This window comes from Takifugu flavidus, chromosome 18, assembly GCF_003711565.1.
Source record: "Takifugu flavidus isolate HTHZ2018 chromosome 18, ASM371156v2, whole genome shotgun sequence".
Taxonomy (NCBI): Eukaryota; Metazoa; Chordata; class Actinopteri; order Tetraodontiformes; family Tetraodontidae; genus Takifugu; species Takifugu flavidus.
In genome coordinates, this window is record NC_079537.1 from 6,556,620 (window position 1) to 6,573,880 (window position 17,261).

General features: G+C 49.0%; 3 protein-coding genes across 3 annotated transcripts; 2 read left to right on the top strand and 1 right to left on the bottom strand.

The window, feature by feature from the left end:
• Nucleotides 1-518: 518 nt before the first annotated feature.
• On the bottom strand, nt 519-5,426 carry luc7l3 (LUC7-like 3 pre-mRNA splicing factor). Its single transcript, XM_057015758.1, has 10 exons — nt 5,191-5,426; nt 4,788-4,854; nt 4,658-4,697; nt 4,424-4,568; nt 4,214-4,288; nt 4,017-4,121; nt 3,740-3,901; nt 3,296-3,645; nt 3,015-3,217; nt 519-2,927 (listed from the first exon to the last, which is right to left on the bottom strand). The coding sequence occupies exons 1-10, from the start codon at nt 5,287-5,289 to the stop codon at nt 2,734-2,736; spliced, it is 1,440 nt and encodes a 479-aa protein (XP_056871738.1). The 5' UTR covers nt 5,290-5,426; the 3' UTR covers nt 519-2,733.
• A 1,929-nt stretch (nt 5,427-7,355) lies between these two features.
• ankrd40 (ankyrin repeat domain 40) lies at nt 7,356-11,326 on the top strand. The gene is made up of 5 exons (XM_057015760.1): nt 7,356-7,895; nt 8,274-8,422; nt 8,509-9,135; nt 9,537-9,718; nt 9,801-11,326. The coding sequence occupies exons 1-5, from the start codon at nt 7,762-7,764 to the stop codon at nt 9,939-9,941; spliced, it is 1,233 nt and encodes a 410-aa protein (XP_056871740.1). The 5' UTR covers nt 7,356-7,761; the 3' UTR covers nt 9,942-11,326.
• A 1,971-nt stretch (nt 11,327-13,297) lies between these two features.
• wfikkn2a (info WAP, follistatin/kazal, immunoglobulin, kunitz and netrin domain containing 2a) lies at nt 13,298-16,831 on the top strand. The gene is made up of 3 exons (XM_057015757.1): nt 13,298-13,990; nt 14,289-14,605; nt 14,928-16,831. The coding sequence occupies exons 1-3, from the start codon at nt 13,784-13,786 to the stop codon at nt 16,123-16,125; spliced, it is 1,722 nt and encodes a 573-aa protein (XP_056871737.1). The 5' UTR covers nt 13,298-13,783; the 3' UTR covers nt 16,126-16,831.
• Nucleotides 16,832-17,261: the final 430 nt, after the last annotated feature.

Sequence of the window (17,261 nt, forward strand, 5' to 3'; positions counted from 1 at the left end):
CTACCAGTCTTTCCAGGCTAAAGCTGTCATTTACAACGTCTATATGGATATTAAAGTCTCCAATGATAATGACTTTTTCCGTTCTAAGGACCAAGTCAGATAAGAAATCAGAGAACTCAGACAGGAACTCTGAATGTGGCCCAGCAGGGGGCCATATACAACTACTAACAGAAGTGGCTTTTCTGTCCCCTGGCTGTTGAGATGGGTGCTGCCAAGAGTCAGGCTTTCATATGAACTGGAGCTGTGTTTGGGTCGAGGATCAATCAATAACTTGGATTGGTGACAGTAACCTGCAGGTTGGGTCTTTTCCCTTTAATCTCCGCTGAGGCTCAGCTAAGAGCTGCTGCTGGGACGTTCAACAACCGCTTGGACAAGAGATTAGTTGATTCTCCTGCCCTCCCAGTATATATTCCCAGGAGAGCCCAGACCCCCCCGCAGAGACCACCAGGCAGCCCCGTCCCTGCTAGGCCCAATGAACAGTGGTGCTAATGTGCATTCAAGGGAGGAGCCAAAGAAAACAAGTTTTCACTTTTTATTCATTGAGACAACGTGAACATTAAAAGTAGAACAAAATGAAACAGCTCAGTCCTCGAAATGAAACTTTTTTTTCTTTTTAACAATATACACTCTAAAGCCTTGTCCGCACCAGTCAGATATCTTACTACGGTTCATCCGCTCGCTCTGAGGGTCAGAGACCAGCCGCGGTGGTGCGACATGGAGCTAAGACTGGGATGACTTTGGTTCAGCGGTGGCTCCTGGTTTCTCCAACATGCCAGGAGAGGGGCCAAATGAGCACGTTTGAGTTCTGGCTGCTGCGTTCAGGCGCGTCACGGGCAGTAGTGCCGGCTCTAACGGTAACATGGTTGGTTGTTTAATCAGAGAACATTAGAAAAACATCTGAGTGCAGACACGACCCAATGGGAGGAGAGACACGCCCCCGTGCTGGACTGACATTGTACATTAATATTGAGCTGAATCTAAAAAAGGAAGGAGGTCAAGGAGGTGAAGAAGAACCCGACTAAGCAAACCAGACCACACGTACGGCTTTTATTTCAATTGTCACTGAACGCCAAAGTGGAAAACCGTTGAAAACAAAAAGCACACAAAAAAGGGGCAAAAACAAAGTTCTGGTCTCGCGCCGAATAGATGAACCACATCGACCTTTTCAGTGGGCCAAAATAACAACCAGTAAAGCCAGAGAATTAAATGCCCCCTCTGCGTGTTTTCTACAGGTGCGGGGGGGTGTTTGATAAGCCACTACACATGTTGTGGTTCACCTTGTTTTTAAGCAGCGCTGCGTCGGGGTCAGGTTTGGGTCGGTGTGCTCTGCCGCCGCTTCCTCCAGAGTTCCCAGCGTCCCCTGGTGAGAGAAACCATCGCAACAGCGAGTGTTATTAAAGGCTCCGTGAAGAAGGCCTGCGGCATCGTATCAGACATGGCGGATGCTTAAAAATGCCCCTTTGGCTCCAAGAAATCACAGATTCCACCTACTACTTTGATCGGACCATTACTTTTTTTGCACCCGCTCAGAAGGCGAGTCCAAACTATCAAATATCCTAAATACCTTTAAAAAAAAAAACAACCTTGATAGGTGAAATAGTTCTTATCAAGCAGGTTGTTTTTCCATCACACTGTTTAAAAATACACGTCTGTGGCACGTCACAAGCATACGCTAACACATAGCAACAAGCAACAAAATATATGCAGTCAAATGCTCAATTTTATTGTCTGGAAAAGTATAGAATTATGTTTTTGACAGGCAACAGAAATGGATGTGGGTAGAGAAAGGAGTACCTGGGGTGAGTACCTGCACAGTTTGACAGTCAGAGTATCCATGATTTTTAATTTGCCCTTTTTCTCATGTGGTCTCGCTCACAACACCAACGCTGTGTGAGGTATGGGAAGGCAGCTGCAATTCATTCCGTAAACCCTAGCCTCCAGTTAGAGCGTTAACATTAGGCCCCAGGTGCTACAACACCCCCCAAACACACACTGCATGGCATTAGCAGGCACAGTAAGCTGGACAACACATCCATAACATGTGAGTTGTGATTACAGAAAATGGCTCGCTGGCTGGGGAGATCGTTCTGGGTTCCCCATAAACGTCAGAGCTGAAAATGTGTCTGAGTGTTTACATGAGTGGAAATCTGGATAAACCTGGAGACCCAGGGACCCAGCTTGGGAAGGGGGGGGGGGGGGGTTTGTTCTTTTTTTGCCCTTTCTGGAGCAACTCACATCAAAATTGCTACATGTTTTAACTGAAAGTAAAAGAAAAATGAAAACAGGCAGGAAAAAAACTGGTTAGACTATGAGATTTTTCTGCCATTTTGTCCACATAGACAAACTATTATTTCATAAACCGATACAAAACAAGGGGTACCTCCGGGCATGTTTGCTCAGGACTACACTGGCCTTTCCCTCTTGGCTTTGTCAGAATGTTTTCTACATTCTTCTCATTCATCAGGCCTAGTCCTTCATCTTCAGTGCATACTTATGATGCACTATTCAAAAACAGGATAAAGATATATGCATATAGTACATAAGACAAAATCATAAGCATTGAACGTAAACGGGGTGAGAGGGGAAGGGCGAGAGGGTTGGCAAGGTTGGGGGACAGGGGGGAAAAGGGGTAGAGGGGGAGGGAGTGGGAGGGGGGACCAGGTTCAGAGCCAGGGGGAGTGAGGAGGAAGACACACTTACCTGAGCCTGATCTGAGGTCCTATCAGATCAGTTTTAATTGGACTGAGTGTCACCTTCAGAATGGAGGAGCTCTTGCTGGCCGTTAAGCAGCGGGGAGGAGGCGGGAGCAGCGGCCGCTGTCTCCGTCTCCATTGGTTCCGCTTCGGAGGAAGCCTTGATGGGCGCTGCGTCGCCGCCAGAGTGCTTGTCTTTCTTAGAGCTGCTCCTCTCTTCCGTCATCTTTCGGTCTGGAAACGGGGCCACACGTTAGCTTCAGAGCCGCCCGAGCATTCCTGCGCGAGCGCCTGCTACAGTACGCCGAGGGCCGTCCTCACCTTTGTCTTTTGATGACCGCTCTCTGTCTCTTTCCCTGTCTCTGTCTCTGTCCTGATTCCGATCCCTCTCCCTGTCCCTGTCCCGGCTGCGGTGGCGGTGAGATTTGCGCTCCGAGCTGCGAGACCTCCTCCGCTCGCGGCTGCGGGAGTGGCGTTTTCTGTCAGAACGCTCCCTGCTGCGCCTCCTCTCCCTGTCCTTGCTCCTGGTTCAAGAAGACGGGGACATCGGTCACACAAATACTGCGGTTAACGGAAGACTGGAATAAAGGCGGAAGCCACACCTGCTGCGCCTGCGCTCCCTCTCTCTGTCTTTGTCTCTGCTTCTGGATCTCCGACGATCACGAGATCGGCTCCTTTTCCTGTCCGAGGTCCGACTGGAGTGGCGGCTGTTTGAGTGGCTCCGGCGCCCCCTGCGTTCCTTTTCTCGGTCCCGTTCCCTGTCTCTCTCTCTCTCGCGTTCCCGCTCGCGCTCCTTCTCGCGTTCTTTCTCCCGCTCCTTTTCCTTCTCCTTCTCCTCCTCCTCTTTGCGCTTTTTCTCCCGCTCCTCCCGTTCACGCTCCCGGTCTTCCCTGTCCTTCCGAACAACTGGGTTTTCTCCCTGTCGGTCTTCCGAGCGCCGTCGCAGTTTCTCCTAAACACAAGCGGCAAAAAGTTAAGCGCCGTTTCGAAAATGTGGGCCTGAACATCAGCAGGAACAGCTTCTGTCGCCAGGTGGTTCTTCTCACCTTGAGCTCCTCCACAGTGGATTTGATCTTGGCGTAACCCATGTGTTGTTTGCCCATCAGGTGGTCGTCCACACGAGACTGCGCGTCGCCGACAATGAGAAAGGCCCCACACACCTCGCACACTTCCATCTGTTTCTCCTGAGCAGCAAAGCTCTCAATTGTCTACACAAAACACGCACGTCAGATCCACATCTAACACTGCATCGTACCATCCAGTCCTCTGTGATCTCAAGAGTAATAAAGGTGGCGTTTGGGCTACGGGCTAAAGGCTACTTACTGAGGGAGTCGAGCTGAGCAGCTCCCTCTCCTCCTTCAGCTGCTCCACCAGTTTCATCATTCCCTGGGCTTCCTCCACACGGCCCTCTGAACCCAGTTCCTCAATCTAAGTGAGAAGCAAATGAGCCACTTCCAAATCACATCATGCCAAGTGAATTTTACTCTATAAGAATTAGCTTAAATCCATGTAGTATCTACCTGGACAACCAGGTCTTCGATCTTCTCTGTTAGAACGTTGGCCTTCTCCTCATTCTTACCAGATGGGCCAGGAGTCTGCAAGGAGAAAACCGTCAATCCCGACTTTTTATGGTCCGTGAACTCCAAATGACCCTTCCCAGGAATCTCTGTATTACAGGTGGAAGGAGAGCGGGTACAGATGGCTCAAGTTTATCACTCCAAATTACGCACCCCTGCATTCTGCTGCGCCTGGGAAAGCGCTAGCCGGGCATGTCCTCTGCGAATTCGCCGTTCCACCTCTGCCAGAAGAGACTGAAGATAGCGCAGGAAGTCTCGCTCGTAGCCCTCCTTCATGAACCGGGAACTCTTCTCATACCTGGACACAATGAGACAATCCTCAGAAAAGGGACGGTCACAAAAAAAAGTTAGAAACTAAAACATCACACGGCGTTATTTCAAACTTACACTGTCCTAAGATTCTCGTCGTGGATTTTCTCACAGGGGCCTGAATGAAAGAGCATATAATATATTCATCTAAAGGACAACCAGCATCTGGCACCGAGGTCTAAACAGGGGGGGCAACTTTCTGACTTACCCAGGTCGGAGCGGGTGTTTGTGAACAGTTCAGCAGGACAGAAGCCACACAGGTAGTACCGGCACACCTTGTTGAAGAGCAAGACTTTTAAAATTGTGACAATATGATGCCTTCAAAACGTACTAAACTCCAACGAAATGTGACAACACCATATGTACACGCTGTACAGGAAGGGACGATGGCAACATATAACGTTAGCAGACCTTGGCGTCAACGTATCGTTAAAAAAAAACACAGAAAAAAAGAATAAAACCATCCTATACCATCTGTCCACGGTAAAAGAAAATCTGTAATATTTATCCTAAAAAAAATAGCCGTCTTGGATAGAACTGACAACCATGCGTTCAAGCTTTTAGCATGCTAATATTAGGCTATGCTAATGTTAGCTAAGGAGCTAACTTACGCTCTCGTCATCCCAACGCACGTTAGACCGCTTCTCATTAGGTGCCAAATTTCTGTCTCGGCCCATTAACTCATCGAGTAGCTGCGCCGCCGAAAGCATTTTGCTTTATACAATGTAGCCTGGACGTAAAGTACAACGATCTCTCCAGATGCGCCAGGATACTCTTGTAATGCGCGCAATGTACTGATCAAAATGGCAGACTGCCGTTTCATCAGTTAGCCAGCGAGGGGACGGATGGACGAGCCGTTGAAATGAACCACAGCAACACGCAACTGTCTGAAAACCTATATATTATTATTATTACTGTATTATTATTATTATTAGTAGTAGTAGTAGTAGTAGTAGTACGTGTTTTTATATTTCCATTTCGATTTTACACAATACCCCTGAACACCCAAACACTTATAATTTAAAATAGTAAGGCAACTATAGTAATCAAAGTTGATAGATAGATAGATAGATAGATAGATAGATAGATAGATAGATAGATAGATAGATAGATAGATAGATAGATAGATAGATAGATAGATAAAACAAAATACAATTAAACAGTTTTGACTGGGACAAATGATCTGGCTCTTTTTGTCATTCCTGATGCCCATCGTCAAATTACAGTTTCCTGTAACTTTTCAACCGGAAGTGCAAATAATCAGGGCGGGCACTTAGGAGCGCTTGAACTATGGGTAATGTAGTTCTAATCCTCGAGTTTGCGAAGAGACCAGTTTTACTAATTCACACACACGGTTAATAAAACAGAGGTGGCACCTGTAACGTTTTAGCAGCACTTTAGACCATGTCCTGTAATTTAAAACAGAAATGTAGCCTCTACAGGAGTTTTTCGGGTTTGTAAATTATTCAGGTTTTTTATTTGTTTGTAAACCTTTTCGGGTTTTATAAATTATTAAACCTTCCTAATTTTACAATCTGTATACTCTAAAAGACAGTTTACCATCTACCTAGAAACCCAAGAATGCAAAAGATGAAATTTGATTTAATGTTTTCTGTAATCTGATAGTGAGATCTGGACAAGATCATCCATTGAACTCTTGTTGCTTAAGAGCCAAATTATCAGCATTTCATAAAATGTATTGCTGCTGGAAGGCAGATTTTAATAGGGCAGCGTGGTGCTGCTTTCTATATGCTTAATGGTGTTTGTTGCTGCCGTGGTGCTGTAACCCGACCTATATTAACACAACCATTACCTTTTATCCTACGAGTATTTTCTGTTGGCTGACAGCGACTCAGATGCTTTTATGTGAGTTTATCCTGAGAAAATACTGCAATCATTTTACCCTCATGTTGCTATCTGTTAAATATATATATATAAAATATGAGTTCTAATCAGCCCTTCCACCAGCCTGTGTGCATGTTTCCAATCAAACAACAGTAAACCTTTACAGTGTTCAGCTGAGATGATTTTTTTTAATTTATGCATTTATACACACAGAGGAACAAGCCAAACCTCTTGTGATACAACAGCTGTTTTTTTTTTTTAATTTAAAAAAAGCATTAATATTCAAGTAATGCTAATTTGTTTATAATTTATACTTTTCCCCACTCTTTGGATGTGTGAATTTAATAGTTTCAATGAAATGGATTATGATGGGTTTTTAAAACAGATGGGTGCCCTGGAGTTTGCTTAAATATGATTGAAACTGCATAGTAATTATTCGAAATGATTTGCATTTTAATGAACAAAATCGTACAAACTAAACTAAACACAAATGTTAAATCTGCCATCTATTGCAACTATTTATTGTACATAATGGTTTCAGCTAACTAACCTGACATTGCATACATGTTTGATTTTAATTTATTCATTTTTGTTTTAAAAACATTTTAGAATGCAGGATAACGCTTGTGCATGTCATGGCGAGGTCATCCATGAGGGTTAAGACATTATGGCCAATTATCAAAATGAAAGAAGAAAACCTTTTCTAAAAAACTCATTAATTCTGGGTCTTTACTGCCCTCCAGTGGTTTTGCTGAAGACGTGAAACGCTTACGTACAATAAAAAGTGAAGAATTAACGGAAAAGGGTGGACGGGGGAAGCCCAACACTTGAAATCGACGCTGTAAAAAGGCTGCAGTCGTTATAATAATATTGACACATTTTGCTGCAGAGTCGGATATCGGGGGGGGGGGGGGGAACGAATGTTTCGCTCAGTGGTGTCACACCAAAAGATGTCCCCTGATGAGGTAGTGGTGTTCTGACAGCCCCTCGCGAAGCGCCGGCACTGTTGGCTGGTTGTGGGTCCTGGTAGCGGCGCTGTAATTAAACTAATGAAAGAGTAATCGACTTATAGGGAAACCGCATTACAATCGTTCCAAAAAACGTGATCAACCAACACCAAGTTAGCCGAAGCTGCAAGCTAGCAACTAAGTCGTATCCTGTCAAGCTAGCACGAAGGTGCTGTTGCTGTTAGCCGGTAGCTAATGTTTGCTTTCAAGTCTATTTTTGGAGGACTTGCGTGTCATCTTTATGGTAACCATTAGTTGACTGGTATTGACTACTTTGTCGCAGAGCTTTCTGCGTGTCCAATGACCTCCCAGTGCTAGCTTTGTTCGAAAATGTCCTCCATTTCGTTGGATAAAGAATTGCAGGAGCGACTAAGAGAGGCGTCTGCCATCGGGGATATCGACGAAGTGCGAATTTTGGTGGCGAGTGGAGTAAATATTAATTCACAGAACGAAATAAATGGATGGTGAGTTTTAAATCAACATGTCTTCCTTCATCACTTGGTCGGATTGACGCATGCATTTGCTGTGTAACATTTAACTTTGAAGGTTCAGGGCTGCTAAAGGCGTTGTTGGAGGGATTAAATGTGCTCAGTGTTATCTGATTAGAAAGATTACTGAGCTGGTTTAGTAGCCAGATCTGTGGCCTTTTATGTTGCCTATCTACACAGGAGATAAAGTCCCTTCCATTCTAAGACGTGAACTCGATCACTTCTGAACAAGAGTAAGGACTAGACTTCATATAAAGTGACTTTAACATTTAAAATCAATTCAGGGAAGTAAGAAAAGTAAAGTCAATTGTGTTTACATTGTTTCCTCACTTGGTTAAATTGTGCTTTCTCCAGGACGTGCCTTCACTGGGCTTGCAAGAGGAACCATAAGCACATCGTGTCCTACTTACTGTCCTGTGGAGCAGACATAGAAATTCTGACCGCGAAGGATGAGTTGGCCTCTCAGCTCACATCCAAGCCAGAGATCAAACGGCTTTTAGGCGGTAAGCGCACGTCCCGAGAAGCCTGGTGACAACTGCAACGTGTAGTGAGGTTTCATTTTGAGAAAACGTGTTTGTGATCCCCACAGTTGAAGTCGAGGAAGTGCCTGAAGTCAAAGAGCCAGAGCTGCCAATCATCCCCAACTATCTGTCCAACCCCCCCTTCATGTATTCCAAGCTGGACAACAAGTCGGAGGTCATCACGGACCAGCACGCCACGCAGAATGGTACCAGAGGCTGCGAGGAGGACAGCGAGCCAGCCTCGCTTCCCCCAACTCTTGAGGCTCAGGACCCACACAGCATGCTTTCCGACCCCCCCGCTGCTCTGCCCAACCCTTCGCCACACCGCACGCCGCACGCCTCCGACCTCCTTCCCGTGGCCGAGCAAAACGGCGCCTCGCCCAGCTCGTCCTCGTCTCACAACCACGCCGTGGTGAACTGCACCGTCCCCATGGACCTGTCTGTCGAGCCGCACCTCATCAACCACGCCGACTACCAGCACGTGGCGCCCGCTCGCAATGGCGCCATGTGCTCGCCGCCACTGTCTTCAGCCAGCAGCGGCGGGGGGGCGGTGCAGCCGCCTGTGGCCGGGGCCCACCCCACCATGAGCAGGCAGCAGTCCATTCCGCAGCAGCTGGGCCACAGCCAGTCTGGAGGAGCCGTGCCGGCGTTCCAGCCTTTCTTCTTCACCAGCACCTTCCCGGTCAATGTCCAAGGTGAGACAGTCGTCTTTTATTATTAGGACACAGCGGCAGAGGGTCCAGATCCAAGTGGCCTCTGAAAATACAGAACACCCAAAAAGGTGCAAGAGAAAAATGATTCCAAACGATTTCCTTTTAAGTTAAACCTGTCACACACACACACACACACACACACACACACCACACACACACACACACACACACACACACACACTCTCAGTATGCTGGAAATGCTGGACTCTGTTCTTCCTGATGCGGAATTGAAGCCCAGCGTCTCTCTCTCTCTCTCTCTCTCTCTCTCTCTCTATGTCTCTCTCTCTCTCTCTCTCTCTCTCTCTCTCCTCTCTCTCTCTCTCTCTCTCTCTCTCTCCTCTCTCTCTCTCTCTCTCTATGTCTCTCTCTCTCTCTCTCTCCAGAGTTGGTGTTGAAGGTGCGCATCCAGAACCCCAGCGCCCGGGAGAACGACTTCATCGAGGTGGAGCTGGACCGCCAGGAGCTGACCTATCGATCCCTCCTGAGGGTCTGTTGCCGCGAGTTGGGCATCAGCGCCGAGCACGTGGAGAAGATCCGGAAGCTGCCCAACACCATGCTGAGAAAGGCAAGAGGTTTTCAGAGCGAGGAGTGGAGACGTGCGCCTGGACGGTTCTGAGTAAGACCACCTCTGTTCCCCGTCTCCCCAGGACAAGGACGTGGCTCGGCTGCAGGACTTCCAGGAGCTGGAGGTGGTGTTGGAGAAGGCGGAGGGCCTGTCGTTTTTCTCTGGAGGGGGCCTGACAGACAGACCCTGCTACAACATGAAGGCGTCCCGCCTCACCTACTAGTTGTGCCCTAGACCTCCCCTCGTTTATGACGGGCTTCTATAGCTGCCTTCCCGGGTTCCTAATTCCAGCTTTGTTCGGCTTTGGTGTTTTTGCCAGTTTCATTAATAGGAGTCCTCTCCTGGCGTCCTGTAGCTTCTGTCCTCTGGTCCTGCCGCTTTCATGTCCCCGACCAGTTCTAAGCGATTGCCGACGCATGGTGTCCTCCAGCCTGCCAGAACGTATTTTGGGCTCCCCTCCTTTTCTTCCCCTCTTTTCCAGCTATGGTGAGTGCCAAGGTTTGGCAGGACCATGGGGGGGTGGGGGGCAGGGGCTTGTCTTCCTTAGAGACTGCACTTGGACGGGATTCTGCAATAGCCCTACGTGGACACAGAATGGACGGATTAAGAGGACAAATTACAGCACACAAACTAAACCTTAGTGTCTTTCAGAGAGGGCGTCTGTTCATGACCTTCAGGAGGAGGCGATGAAGCCAGTGCTGACCACGCCGAGTACGCTCCAGCTACACCCATTCATAACACGTGCACACACTGTGAAAAAGAAGCTAGCTTGTTTGTGTCATTCAGTTCCGTCAGCGCAACTCAGCTGTGACTTATTTATTTTTTTAGTTGTTTTGAATTTAGCAGTTTAAGCGAGGCTCTTCCTCCAAACTCGACCTAATCAGAAGGATTAATGGCGCCGCCTGAGCGGCGAACACGTGCTGAGGTGAAAAGCGCTAACGATTATGTAGCGCGTCAGAAGCTGCAGCGCTCTGATTTGAAGGAAGGAGGCTGCTTTGATCCACACTTGATTTTCCCTTGGACTCAGCGTTGGGGGTCACGTAGCGGCGCCGTAATAATCAGATTTGTGTTTATTGCACCGACGTACACCTGAAGCTCTTACTGTCTGTATGTTTTCTATGTTGACATTTTTTTATGGATTCTTTTTGTCTTTACCAGCTACGCCTGCGTTCATGCCTGATATCTAACAGACGAGTAGAAAGAGCAGGATGAGAAGTGTTGAAGGCTAGTGCAATGTTGGGAGGGGAGGAGGACCCACCAGGACTGAGGGGCCACTGGGGTCTGACACTTTATTATTGCACCACCGTTTCAAAGGTGAGCGTGGCCCTTCGAGTTTGGGCCGCGGCGTGGTGGGGGGGGGGGGGGGAGGGGCTTAGGGCCATCAGCATGTTCGACCTTTGAACTGACACTAACAAAGTTTGCGGGGGGGATAACTTGTTTTAGAAAAGGCCGAATTCAGTTTAACTTAACCTATGCATTCAGAGTCAGATATTTTTATATACAGTATGTCCTGTGTACCTCTGAAACTAATCTTAGGCACTGTTAAAGCTGTGTTCTTTGTGTTCTCCAGACCTGTATCTGTTCTTTGATAAAGCATGGTGAATTACACCTCCGTCTCCTGCATCTCTTCCTTCCCTGCCTGACCGGCTGCGCTTCACACCGCGGCCACTAGAGGGAGCAGACGGGCTGGGCTCTAACGTCCCCCGCTCGGTGTAATACTTTAGTTTTTTAGCTCGGCATTCCTCGATAATAGAGCGCCACGGAAAAAGAGCGTAGCTGTCCAGCTGTGGTTTTGTCTGTCTGCCGGCCGTTCACCTTTGACCTCCATCTGCACGCAGAGCCGACGTGTCGCCCAGGACATCCTGTTATGAACCCGGCCAACGAGGCATTTTGTTATGTTCCCTTTCCGACTTAAAGAACATAAACACTGCGGTTATGGTCGTCCTGACACGCTTGTGTTACCCCCCTTAACCTCTTCGGTGACATGGTGTTCATGTGGCGAGCAGATGTTCGGACTCTGTGGAGCACAGATGTTGCGTAATCCCTCCAGAACCAGATCGTGTGTAAACTCTACGCTCGGGGGAGGTGAAGGAAGGTTTTAAAAAAAGCCCCGAATTTCTATTTCAGGGGTACCTGGGAGGCTGTTTCTGCCTGTTGGCATGTCCTGTGTCTAGACGGGCTGAGGAATCAGCTTAGGGCCCTGCTGTGGCTGGACGTGTCCCTCCCCTTTGTTCTGGAGTGAGACACTCATAATAAGCTTATACGAACAGTCATAACACCGTCATTGTTAGGAACCGGCACCGGCAGCCTCCCATGGACTCAGGAGTGGTCGAGAGAAGCCCCTGAGAAAGTTCCAAAGGTGGAGGCTGTGAAGCGTTCGCCTGTGGTGGCTCTGGGGATGGATTTGGGCTCTGGGAGTGTGCGCACGCTTGCAAACGAAACCTCGTGATATGATATAATCCCTGTGCAATAACCCCCCCCCCCCCCTGCAAATATGTACACCTGTGGACAAACCAGTGCACCTGCACACAAGTGAGGCAGGTGAGCTGCAGACCAAACATCATTTACGCAGAGTTTTGCAGTGTTTTCTTTGTTCCACGTTAACCATTATTAGTTAAACAGACCATTGAGCTTTGTGGGGGTGGGGGAGTTGGAGGGATGTGGGGGGGGGGGGGGTTGCACAGAGAAGGTCAAAGTCAAGGACCCTTTGCAGACAATACAGGTCCTCGGCAGCTTTATTCTATATGTGGCACACCCACCGCTCCGTGCTGGCTATGCTGGGAATGCAGGCTAGAGGGGTGAAGGTTAAGGGTGCAGGGCCCCCGAGGGTCGGGTCCGAGAGCGGGCTTGGGGAACCGCTGCGCTGCGAGCTGGATTTGGTGCTTTGATTTGACCAGAGCTGCTCGCCGTCGCTCGCTAGCGCAGCTCAAACTGCAGGTTTGTGCCCTCGAGAATGTGTGTTTTCAGACAGACGGATCAGACTCGCACAACAAGCTCTGGACTGTTGTGCACTGGGCCTCACTGGGCTCAGCAGGGACCCTGAGGAGGAAACACACCCCCATTCACACACACACACACATACAATTACGCCAGCTCTGCATTGTCAAATCTTATGATTCTTTCACTCTTTTGTCCTTCATGCTTCCTTTTTTTTTACGTTTTTAATGACTTATTCTATTTATGTGACTTAATAAAACACTTAATGGCTTGAAGTATGTTGTCCTGTCGTCTTGGACCCCTCTGTCCACGTTCCATCCTGTCCCAAGCAGGAAATGCACGATCACGTGGTCACACTGGGGTTGAGCACTGTTTAATTTCATGTCTGCACCTTCAGCTAACGAGAGGAACCACATCAGTGTTTCCTTTCCCGTGGAAACCTCAACACGTTCTACTGCGCCAACCTGACGAAATGCCGAGTTTGGTGCCACCTGCTGGACGCTGCCATTGCGCCCCGGTATAGAACATATATAGAGAGAGAACGTACCCAAACCTTACCCTAAATAAAACTCCGCAATTGTTTTTCTGTGACACTCGTTAAATGTAAATGCACAAATTTCTGCATTTGCGCGCATTTAAAAAAAGGTTTCCACCATCGAAATTCGCCCAAAATATGTTTTAACCCGTTTGTTTGAACTTTCCGACTGGTGCAAAGTGCCTCACATGGGGATTTTGGGAGTTAAGGGTTAAGGCGGCCAGCGCGTTACGCACAGGTGTCTCGCCAGTCCTCCGTCAACCAGCGCCTGCAAACTGTCGGAGAACTTTTTTTAATTAAGTTGATCATAACTGTATCCCAGCTGGGATTTGCTGCGCGGCCAGTCGGGAACAGTAATTCCCACAGTCCCGTGTTCGGTGGGTCTGCGCGCCGCGGCTTTAATCTCTCGCTGCTTATTAAGCGTGGAGCGACTAACCTGGAGTTCTTTCCACATCCGGACCGGACCCGCATGCTCGCCTGCGCGCTCCTTAATACACATCGTCCGATCCAGCTGCTCAGAGAAAGTTCTGAGCCGCCTCCCCAGCTTTGAACGCGCGTCCTTGCGGGACTTTCACGGCTCTTCGGCGGCCGACATGTGGTGGATGCTGTTCCCGCGGTGGATCTGGTTTCTGCTGGGACATTGTTGCGCTTTGCTCCTTTACACGGACCGTGTGAGAGCGATGCCCATGTCCGTGGCCAAAGTGGTGTACTCTCATGCAGGTATGTGCCCGAACGAACTGAACCCGAACCTGTGGGTGGACGCCATGAGCACCTGCATGCGCGAGTGTGAATCCGACCAGGTGAGTTTGGAGATGGGATGTTCCGAATAACTAAAGTAAGAGAAAGACGACACAGAACGATACACATGTGATCGATGTTAGCCCATGGAAATGATACCCCCAGTTTAAAAATGTTAACATAGTAAAAAAGACAACATAAATGCGTTTATTGTATTTTATACGGACTTGTGCTCTCTTCACAGTCCACTAAAGAGGATTTAATCGGCTCGAAAACTTTATTTTTATCGCACATTTTTGCAGGGATTGATGTTTTAAAGACATTTATTCCGCAAACTTTTCTCTTATTTTCCATCTTTAGGAATGCGAGTCCTTTGAAAAGTGTTGCCCCAACGTCTGTGGTAACAAGAGCTGCGTGGCCGCGCGCTATATAGACATCAAGGGCAACAAGGGCCCCATCGGAATGCCAAAGGGCGCCACCTGCGACAAGTTCATGTGCACCCAGCAAGGCTCCGAGTGCGACATCTGGGACGGACAGCCCGTGTGCAAGTGCCGGGACCGCTGCGAGAGAGAGCCGCACTTCACGTGCGCGTCGGACGGCATGACCTATTATAACAAATGCTACATGGACGCGGAGGCGTGCTCCAAGGGTATCTCTATCTCTGAGGTCACCTGCAGGTAACATGTTAAGTATTTGAAGCATTTGGCTTTTTTTTGGTGATATGAGGTAAAGTTTGTCTTTATTGTTTGCTTCCCTGTAAACTGAAATATGACGCTCGACCTGAAATGTGACGACGAAAGACTCGTTTTGACGAAGGAACACACCAGCGTAAAGACATTACAAACGTGTTGTATTCAGAAGCTTATGGACGCTGTGCGATCTCATTCCTAACAGCAGGAAAACTCCACGTTTATCGGAACTTAACTCCAGATTCGAGACTCGATCATTTCCGCCAAAAAGAGCTTTGAGTTAAATCTTTTGTTATTCCGCCCCCTACAGGTACCACCTGACCTGGCCCAACACCAGTCCCCTCCCCGCAGAGACCACCCTACACCCCACCACTGCCCTCCAGACCACCCTACCGGCCGACGTCCAGCTCCCCACCATACACACCGGCCCCGCCCAGCAGGCGGTCTTCGTGGGCGAGACGGCTAGCTTCCTCTGCGAGGTCTCCGGGAAGCCGCGTCCGGAGATCACCTGGGAGAAGCAGCTGAAGGGCAAAGAGAACACCGTCATGAAGCCCAACCACGTGAGAGGGAACGTCGTGGTCACCAACATCGGCCAGCTGGTCATATACAACGCGCAGCTTCACGACGCCGGCATTTATACGTGCACGGCCCGCAACGTCGGAGGGGGCGTGTCCTCGCACTTTCCCTTAGTGGTGATCCGAAGAGAGGCCAAAGGTCAGAGCGGGGCCAACAACACCAACCTGCCGTTTCCAGCGGAAGAGTGTCTGAAGGGTCCCGACTCGGACGACTGTGGCGAGGAGAGCATCAGCTGGTACTACGAGTCCAAGCGCAACAGCTGCTTCACCTTCACCTACAGCCAGTGCAACAAGAACCAGAACCACTTCCTCACATATGAAGCCTGCATGTTGTCCTGCGGGGGGGAGCTGGCGGCCCCCTGCAGCCTCCCCAGCCTCCAGGGGCCCTGCAAGGCTTACGAGCCTCGCTGGGCCTACAACAGCGGCCTGAAGAAGTGCCAGTCCTTCGTGTACGGAGGCTGCGGCGGCAACGAGAACAACTTCGAGTCCAGAGAGGCCTGTGAGCAGATGTGCCCCTTTCCGAAGAACCACAACTGTAAGGCGTGCAAGCCCCGGGGTAAGATGGTCAACAGCTTCTGCAAGAGCGACTTCGTGATCCTCGGCCGCGTGACCGAGCTGACCGAGGAGCAGGAGTCCGGTCACGCGCTGGTGACGGTGGAGGAGATCCTGAAGGATGAGAAGATGGGCTTGAGGTTCTTCGGCAAAGAGCCCCTGGAGGTGACCCTTCTGAACGTGGACTGGAACTGCCCCTGCCCCAACATCACCACCGCCAACGAGCAGCTCATCGTCATGGGCGACGTTCACAACGGGATGGCCGTCCTCCAGCCCGACAGCTTCGTGGCCTTCTCCAGCGCACGCAAGATCAGGAAGCTGCGGGAGGTCGTCCAAAAGAAGACCTGCGACTTCCTCAAAGATTTCCCCCCCCCCCAGTAGAAGCTCGCCGAGGGCGCTCTCCTCCCATCGTCTCCACTCCAGTGACCTCACCAGGCTGGACACCTCCCCAGAAGTACGTTAGACGTCTGTCTGCCTGTTTGAGATCTTCTTTTCACCTCGTTACTCCTCAATAATCCCAAGCTTCTATCATCAGAGATGTTCTCCGCACTCACAGATGCTCTCCACGTCATTCGTTTCCTAAGACGGTTTGAATAGTTCCGCCTATCCACACTAAGCGTATAGAATAGCGTTATCCAAGCATGTACTCTGTAAAAAGTATTTAATCTCTGTACGTGTTTACTAAAATCCCAGCGTGTGTCCCCGAGACGTACCGTGAGGAACTCTCGCCCTTTAACACCGTGCATTGATAATATTTCTGTGTTTGATTTAAGGAAAAACGCCGCGCGTCGGTCACGGCAACGCATCTCCAAGCCTCAGTTTCCACACCAGAATCAAATAAGCTCATGGGTTCCATATTTTATGGAATCTTTTTGACAACTTTTTATTTTTTTGCCAATTTACAAGCACAGAATATGCACATGGACTCCTGTATTTGATATATTTATTTTTCTTGACATATACAGGCTGTGTTTATATACAGTGTACGATGGCCGTCTGTAGGGAACAGTCATATTTATGTGTTCAGTGTCATGTAGTTTTTATTCAAATGATAGAACAAAGCAAATAAAGATGGTTTAGAAGATTACAGGCACTTTTTGGACTCGTGCTGTTCCAGGTGGTTACGGAGACAAAATACCCAGCATGCTCGCTGCTTATCCACAAGCTTATGTGGGCACTCAGAGCGTTCTTCTGTAGTGGACATCCCTCCATGCATGTCCTCCTCCTCCTCCTCCTCACACACACACACACACACACACACACACAGGGCCTCGTCTGAAGCAGGTCACATTCCAGCCCAGCTGTGGTGGCCTGCAGAGCTGTGTGTTGTGTTGTGTCTGGGTCTGGGGCCCTCACATAGCACACCCGACCCCCCCATTCCATGTGCAGGAGGCCAGGATGAGGGGAAGCCAAGGAGGACTGGAGATCTTGGAGAGTCTCTTTCTTTCAGCCAGTTTGTCTCATTTGCGTTTGAGGAATTTGGTGGAATTCATTCAATCAGGGCTAAAGCTGGTTTT

What these genes read in the sequence shown, in the direction of transcription:
- wfikkn2a (XM_057015757.1), top strand. Translation starts at nt 13,784, where the DNA reads ATGTGGTGGATGCTGTTCCCGCGGTGGATCTGGTTTCTGCTGGGACAT. An exon ending in GCGAGTGTGAATCCGACCAG is followed by an intron (nt 13,991 to 14,288) that starts GTGAGTTTGGAG and finishes TTCCATCTTTAG; the next exon opens with GAATGCGAGTCCTTTGAAAA. An exon ending in ATCTCTGAGGTCACCTGCAG is followed by an intron (nt 14,606 to 14,927) that starts GTAACATGTTAA and finishes CGCCCCCTACAG; the next exon opens with GTACCACCTGACCTGGCCCA.
- luc7l3 (XM_057015758.1), bottom strand. Translation starts at nt 5,289, where the DNA reads ATGCTTTCGGCGGCGCAGCTACTCGATGAGTTAATGGGCCGAGACAGA. An exon ending in CCACTGTGGAGGAGCTCAAG is followed by an intron (nt 3,646 to 3,739) that starts GTGAGAAGAACC and finishes GCTTGTGTTTAG; the next exon opens with GAGAAACTGCGACGGCGCTC. An exon ending in AGGGAGCGCAGGCGCAGCAG is followed by an intron (nt 3,218 to 3,295) that starts GTGTGGCTTCCG and finishes TTCTTGAACCAG; the next exon opens with GAGCAAGGACAGGGAGAGGA.
- ankrd40 (XM_057015760.1), top strand. Translation starts at nt 7,762, where the DNA reads ATGTCCTCCATTTCGTTGGATAAAGAATTGCAGGAGCGACTAAGAGAG. An exon ending in CAGAACGAAATAAATGGATG is followed by an intron (nt 7,896 to 8,273) that starts GTGAGTTTTAAA and finishes TGCTTTCTCCAG; the next exon opens with GACGTGCCTTCACTGGGCTT. An exon ending in CTTCCCGGTCAATGTCCAAG is followed by an intron (nt 9,136 to 9,536) that starts GTGAGACAGTCG and finishes CTCTCTCTCCAG; the next exon opens with AGTTGGTGTTGAAGGTGCGC.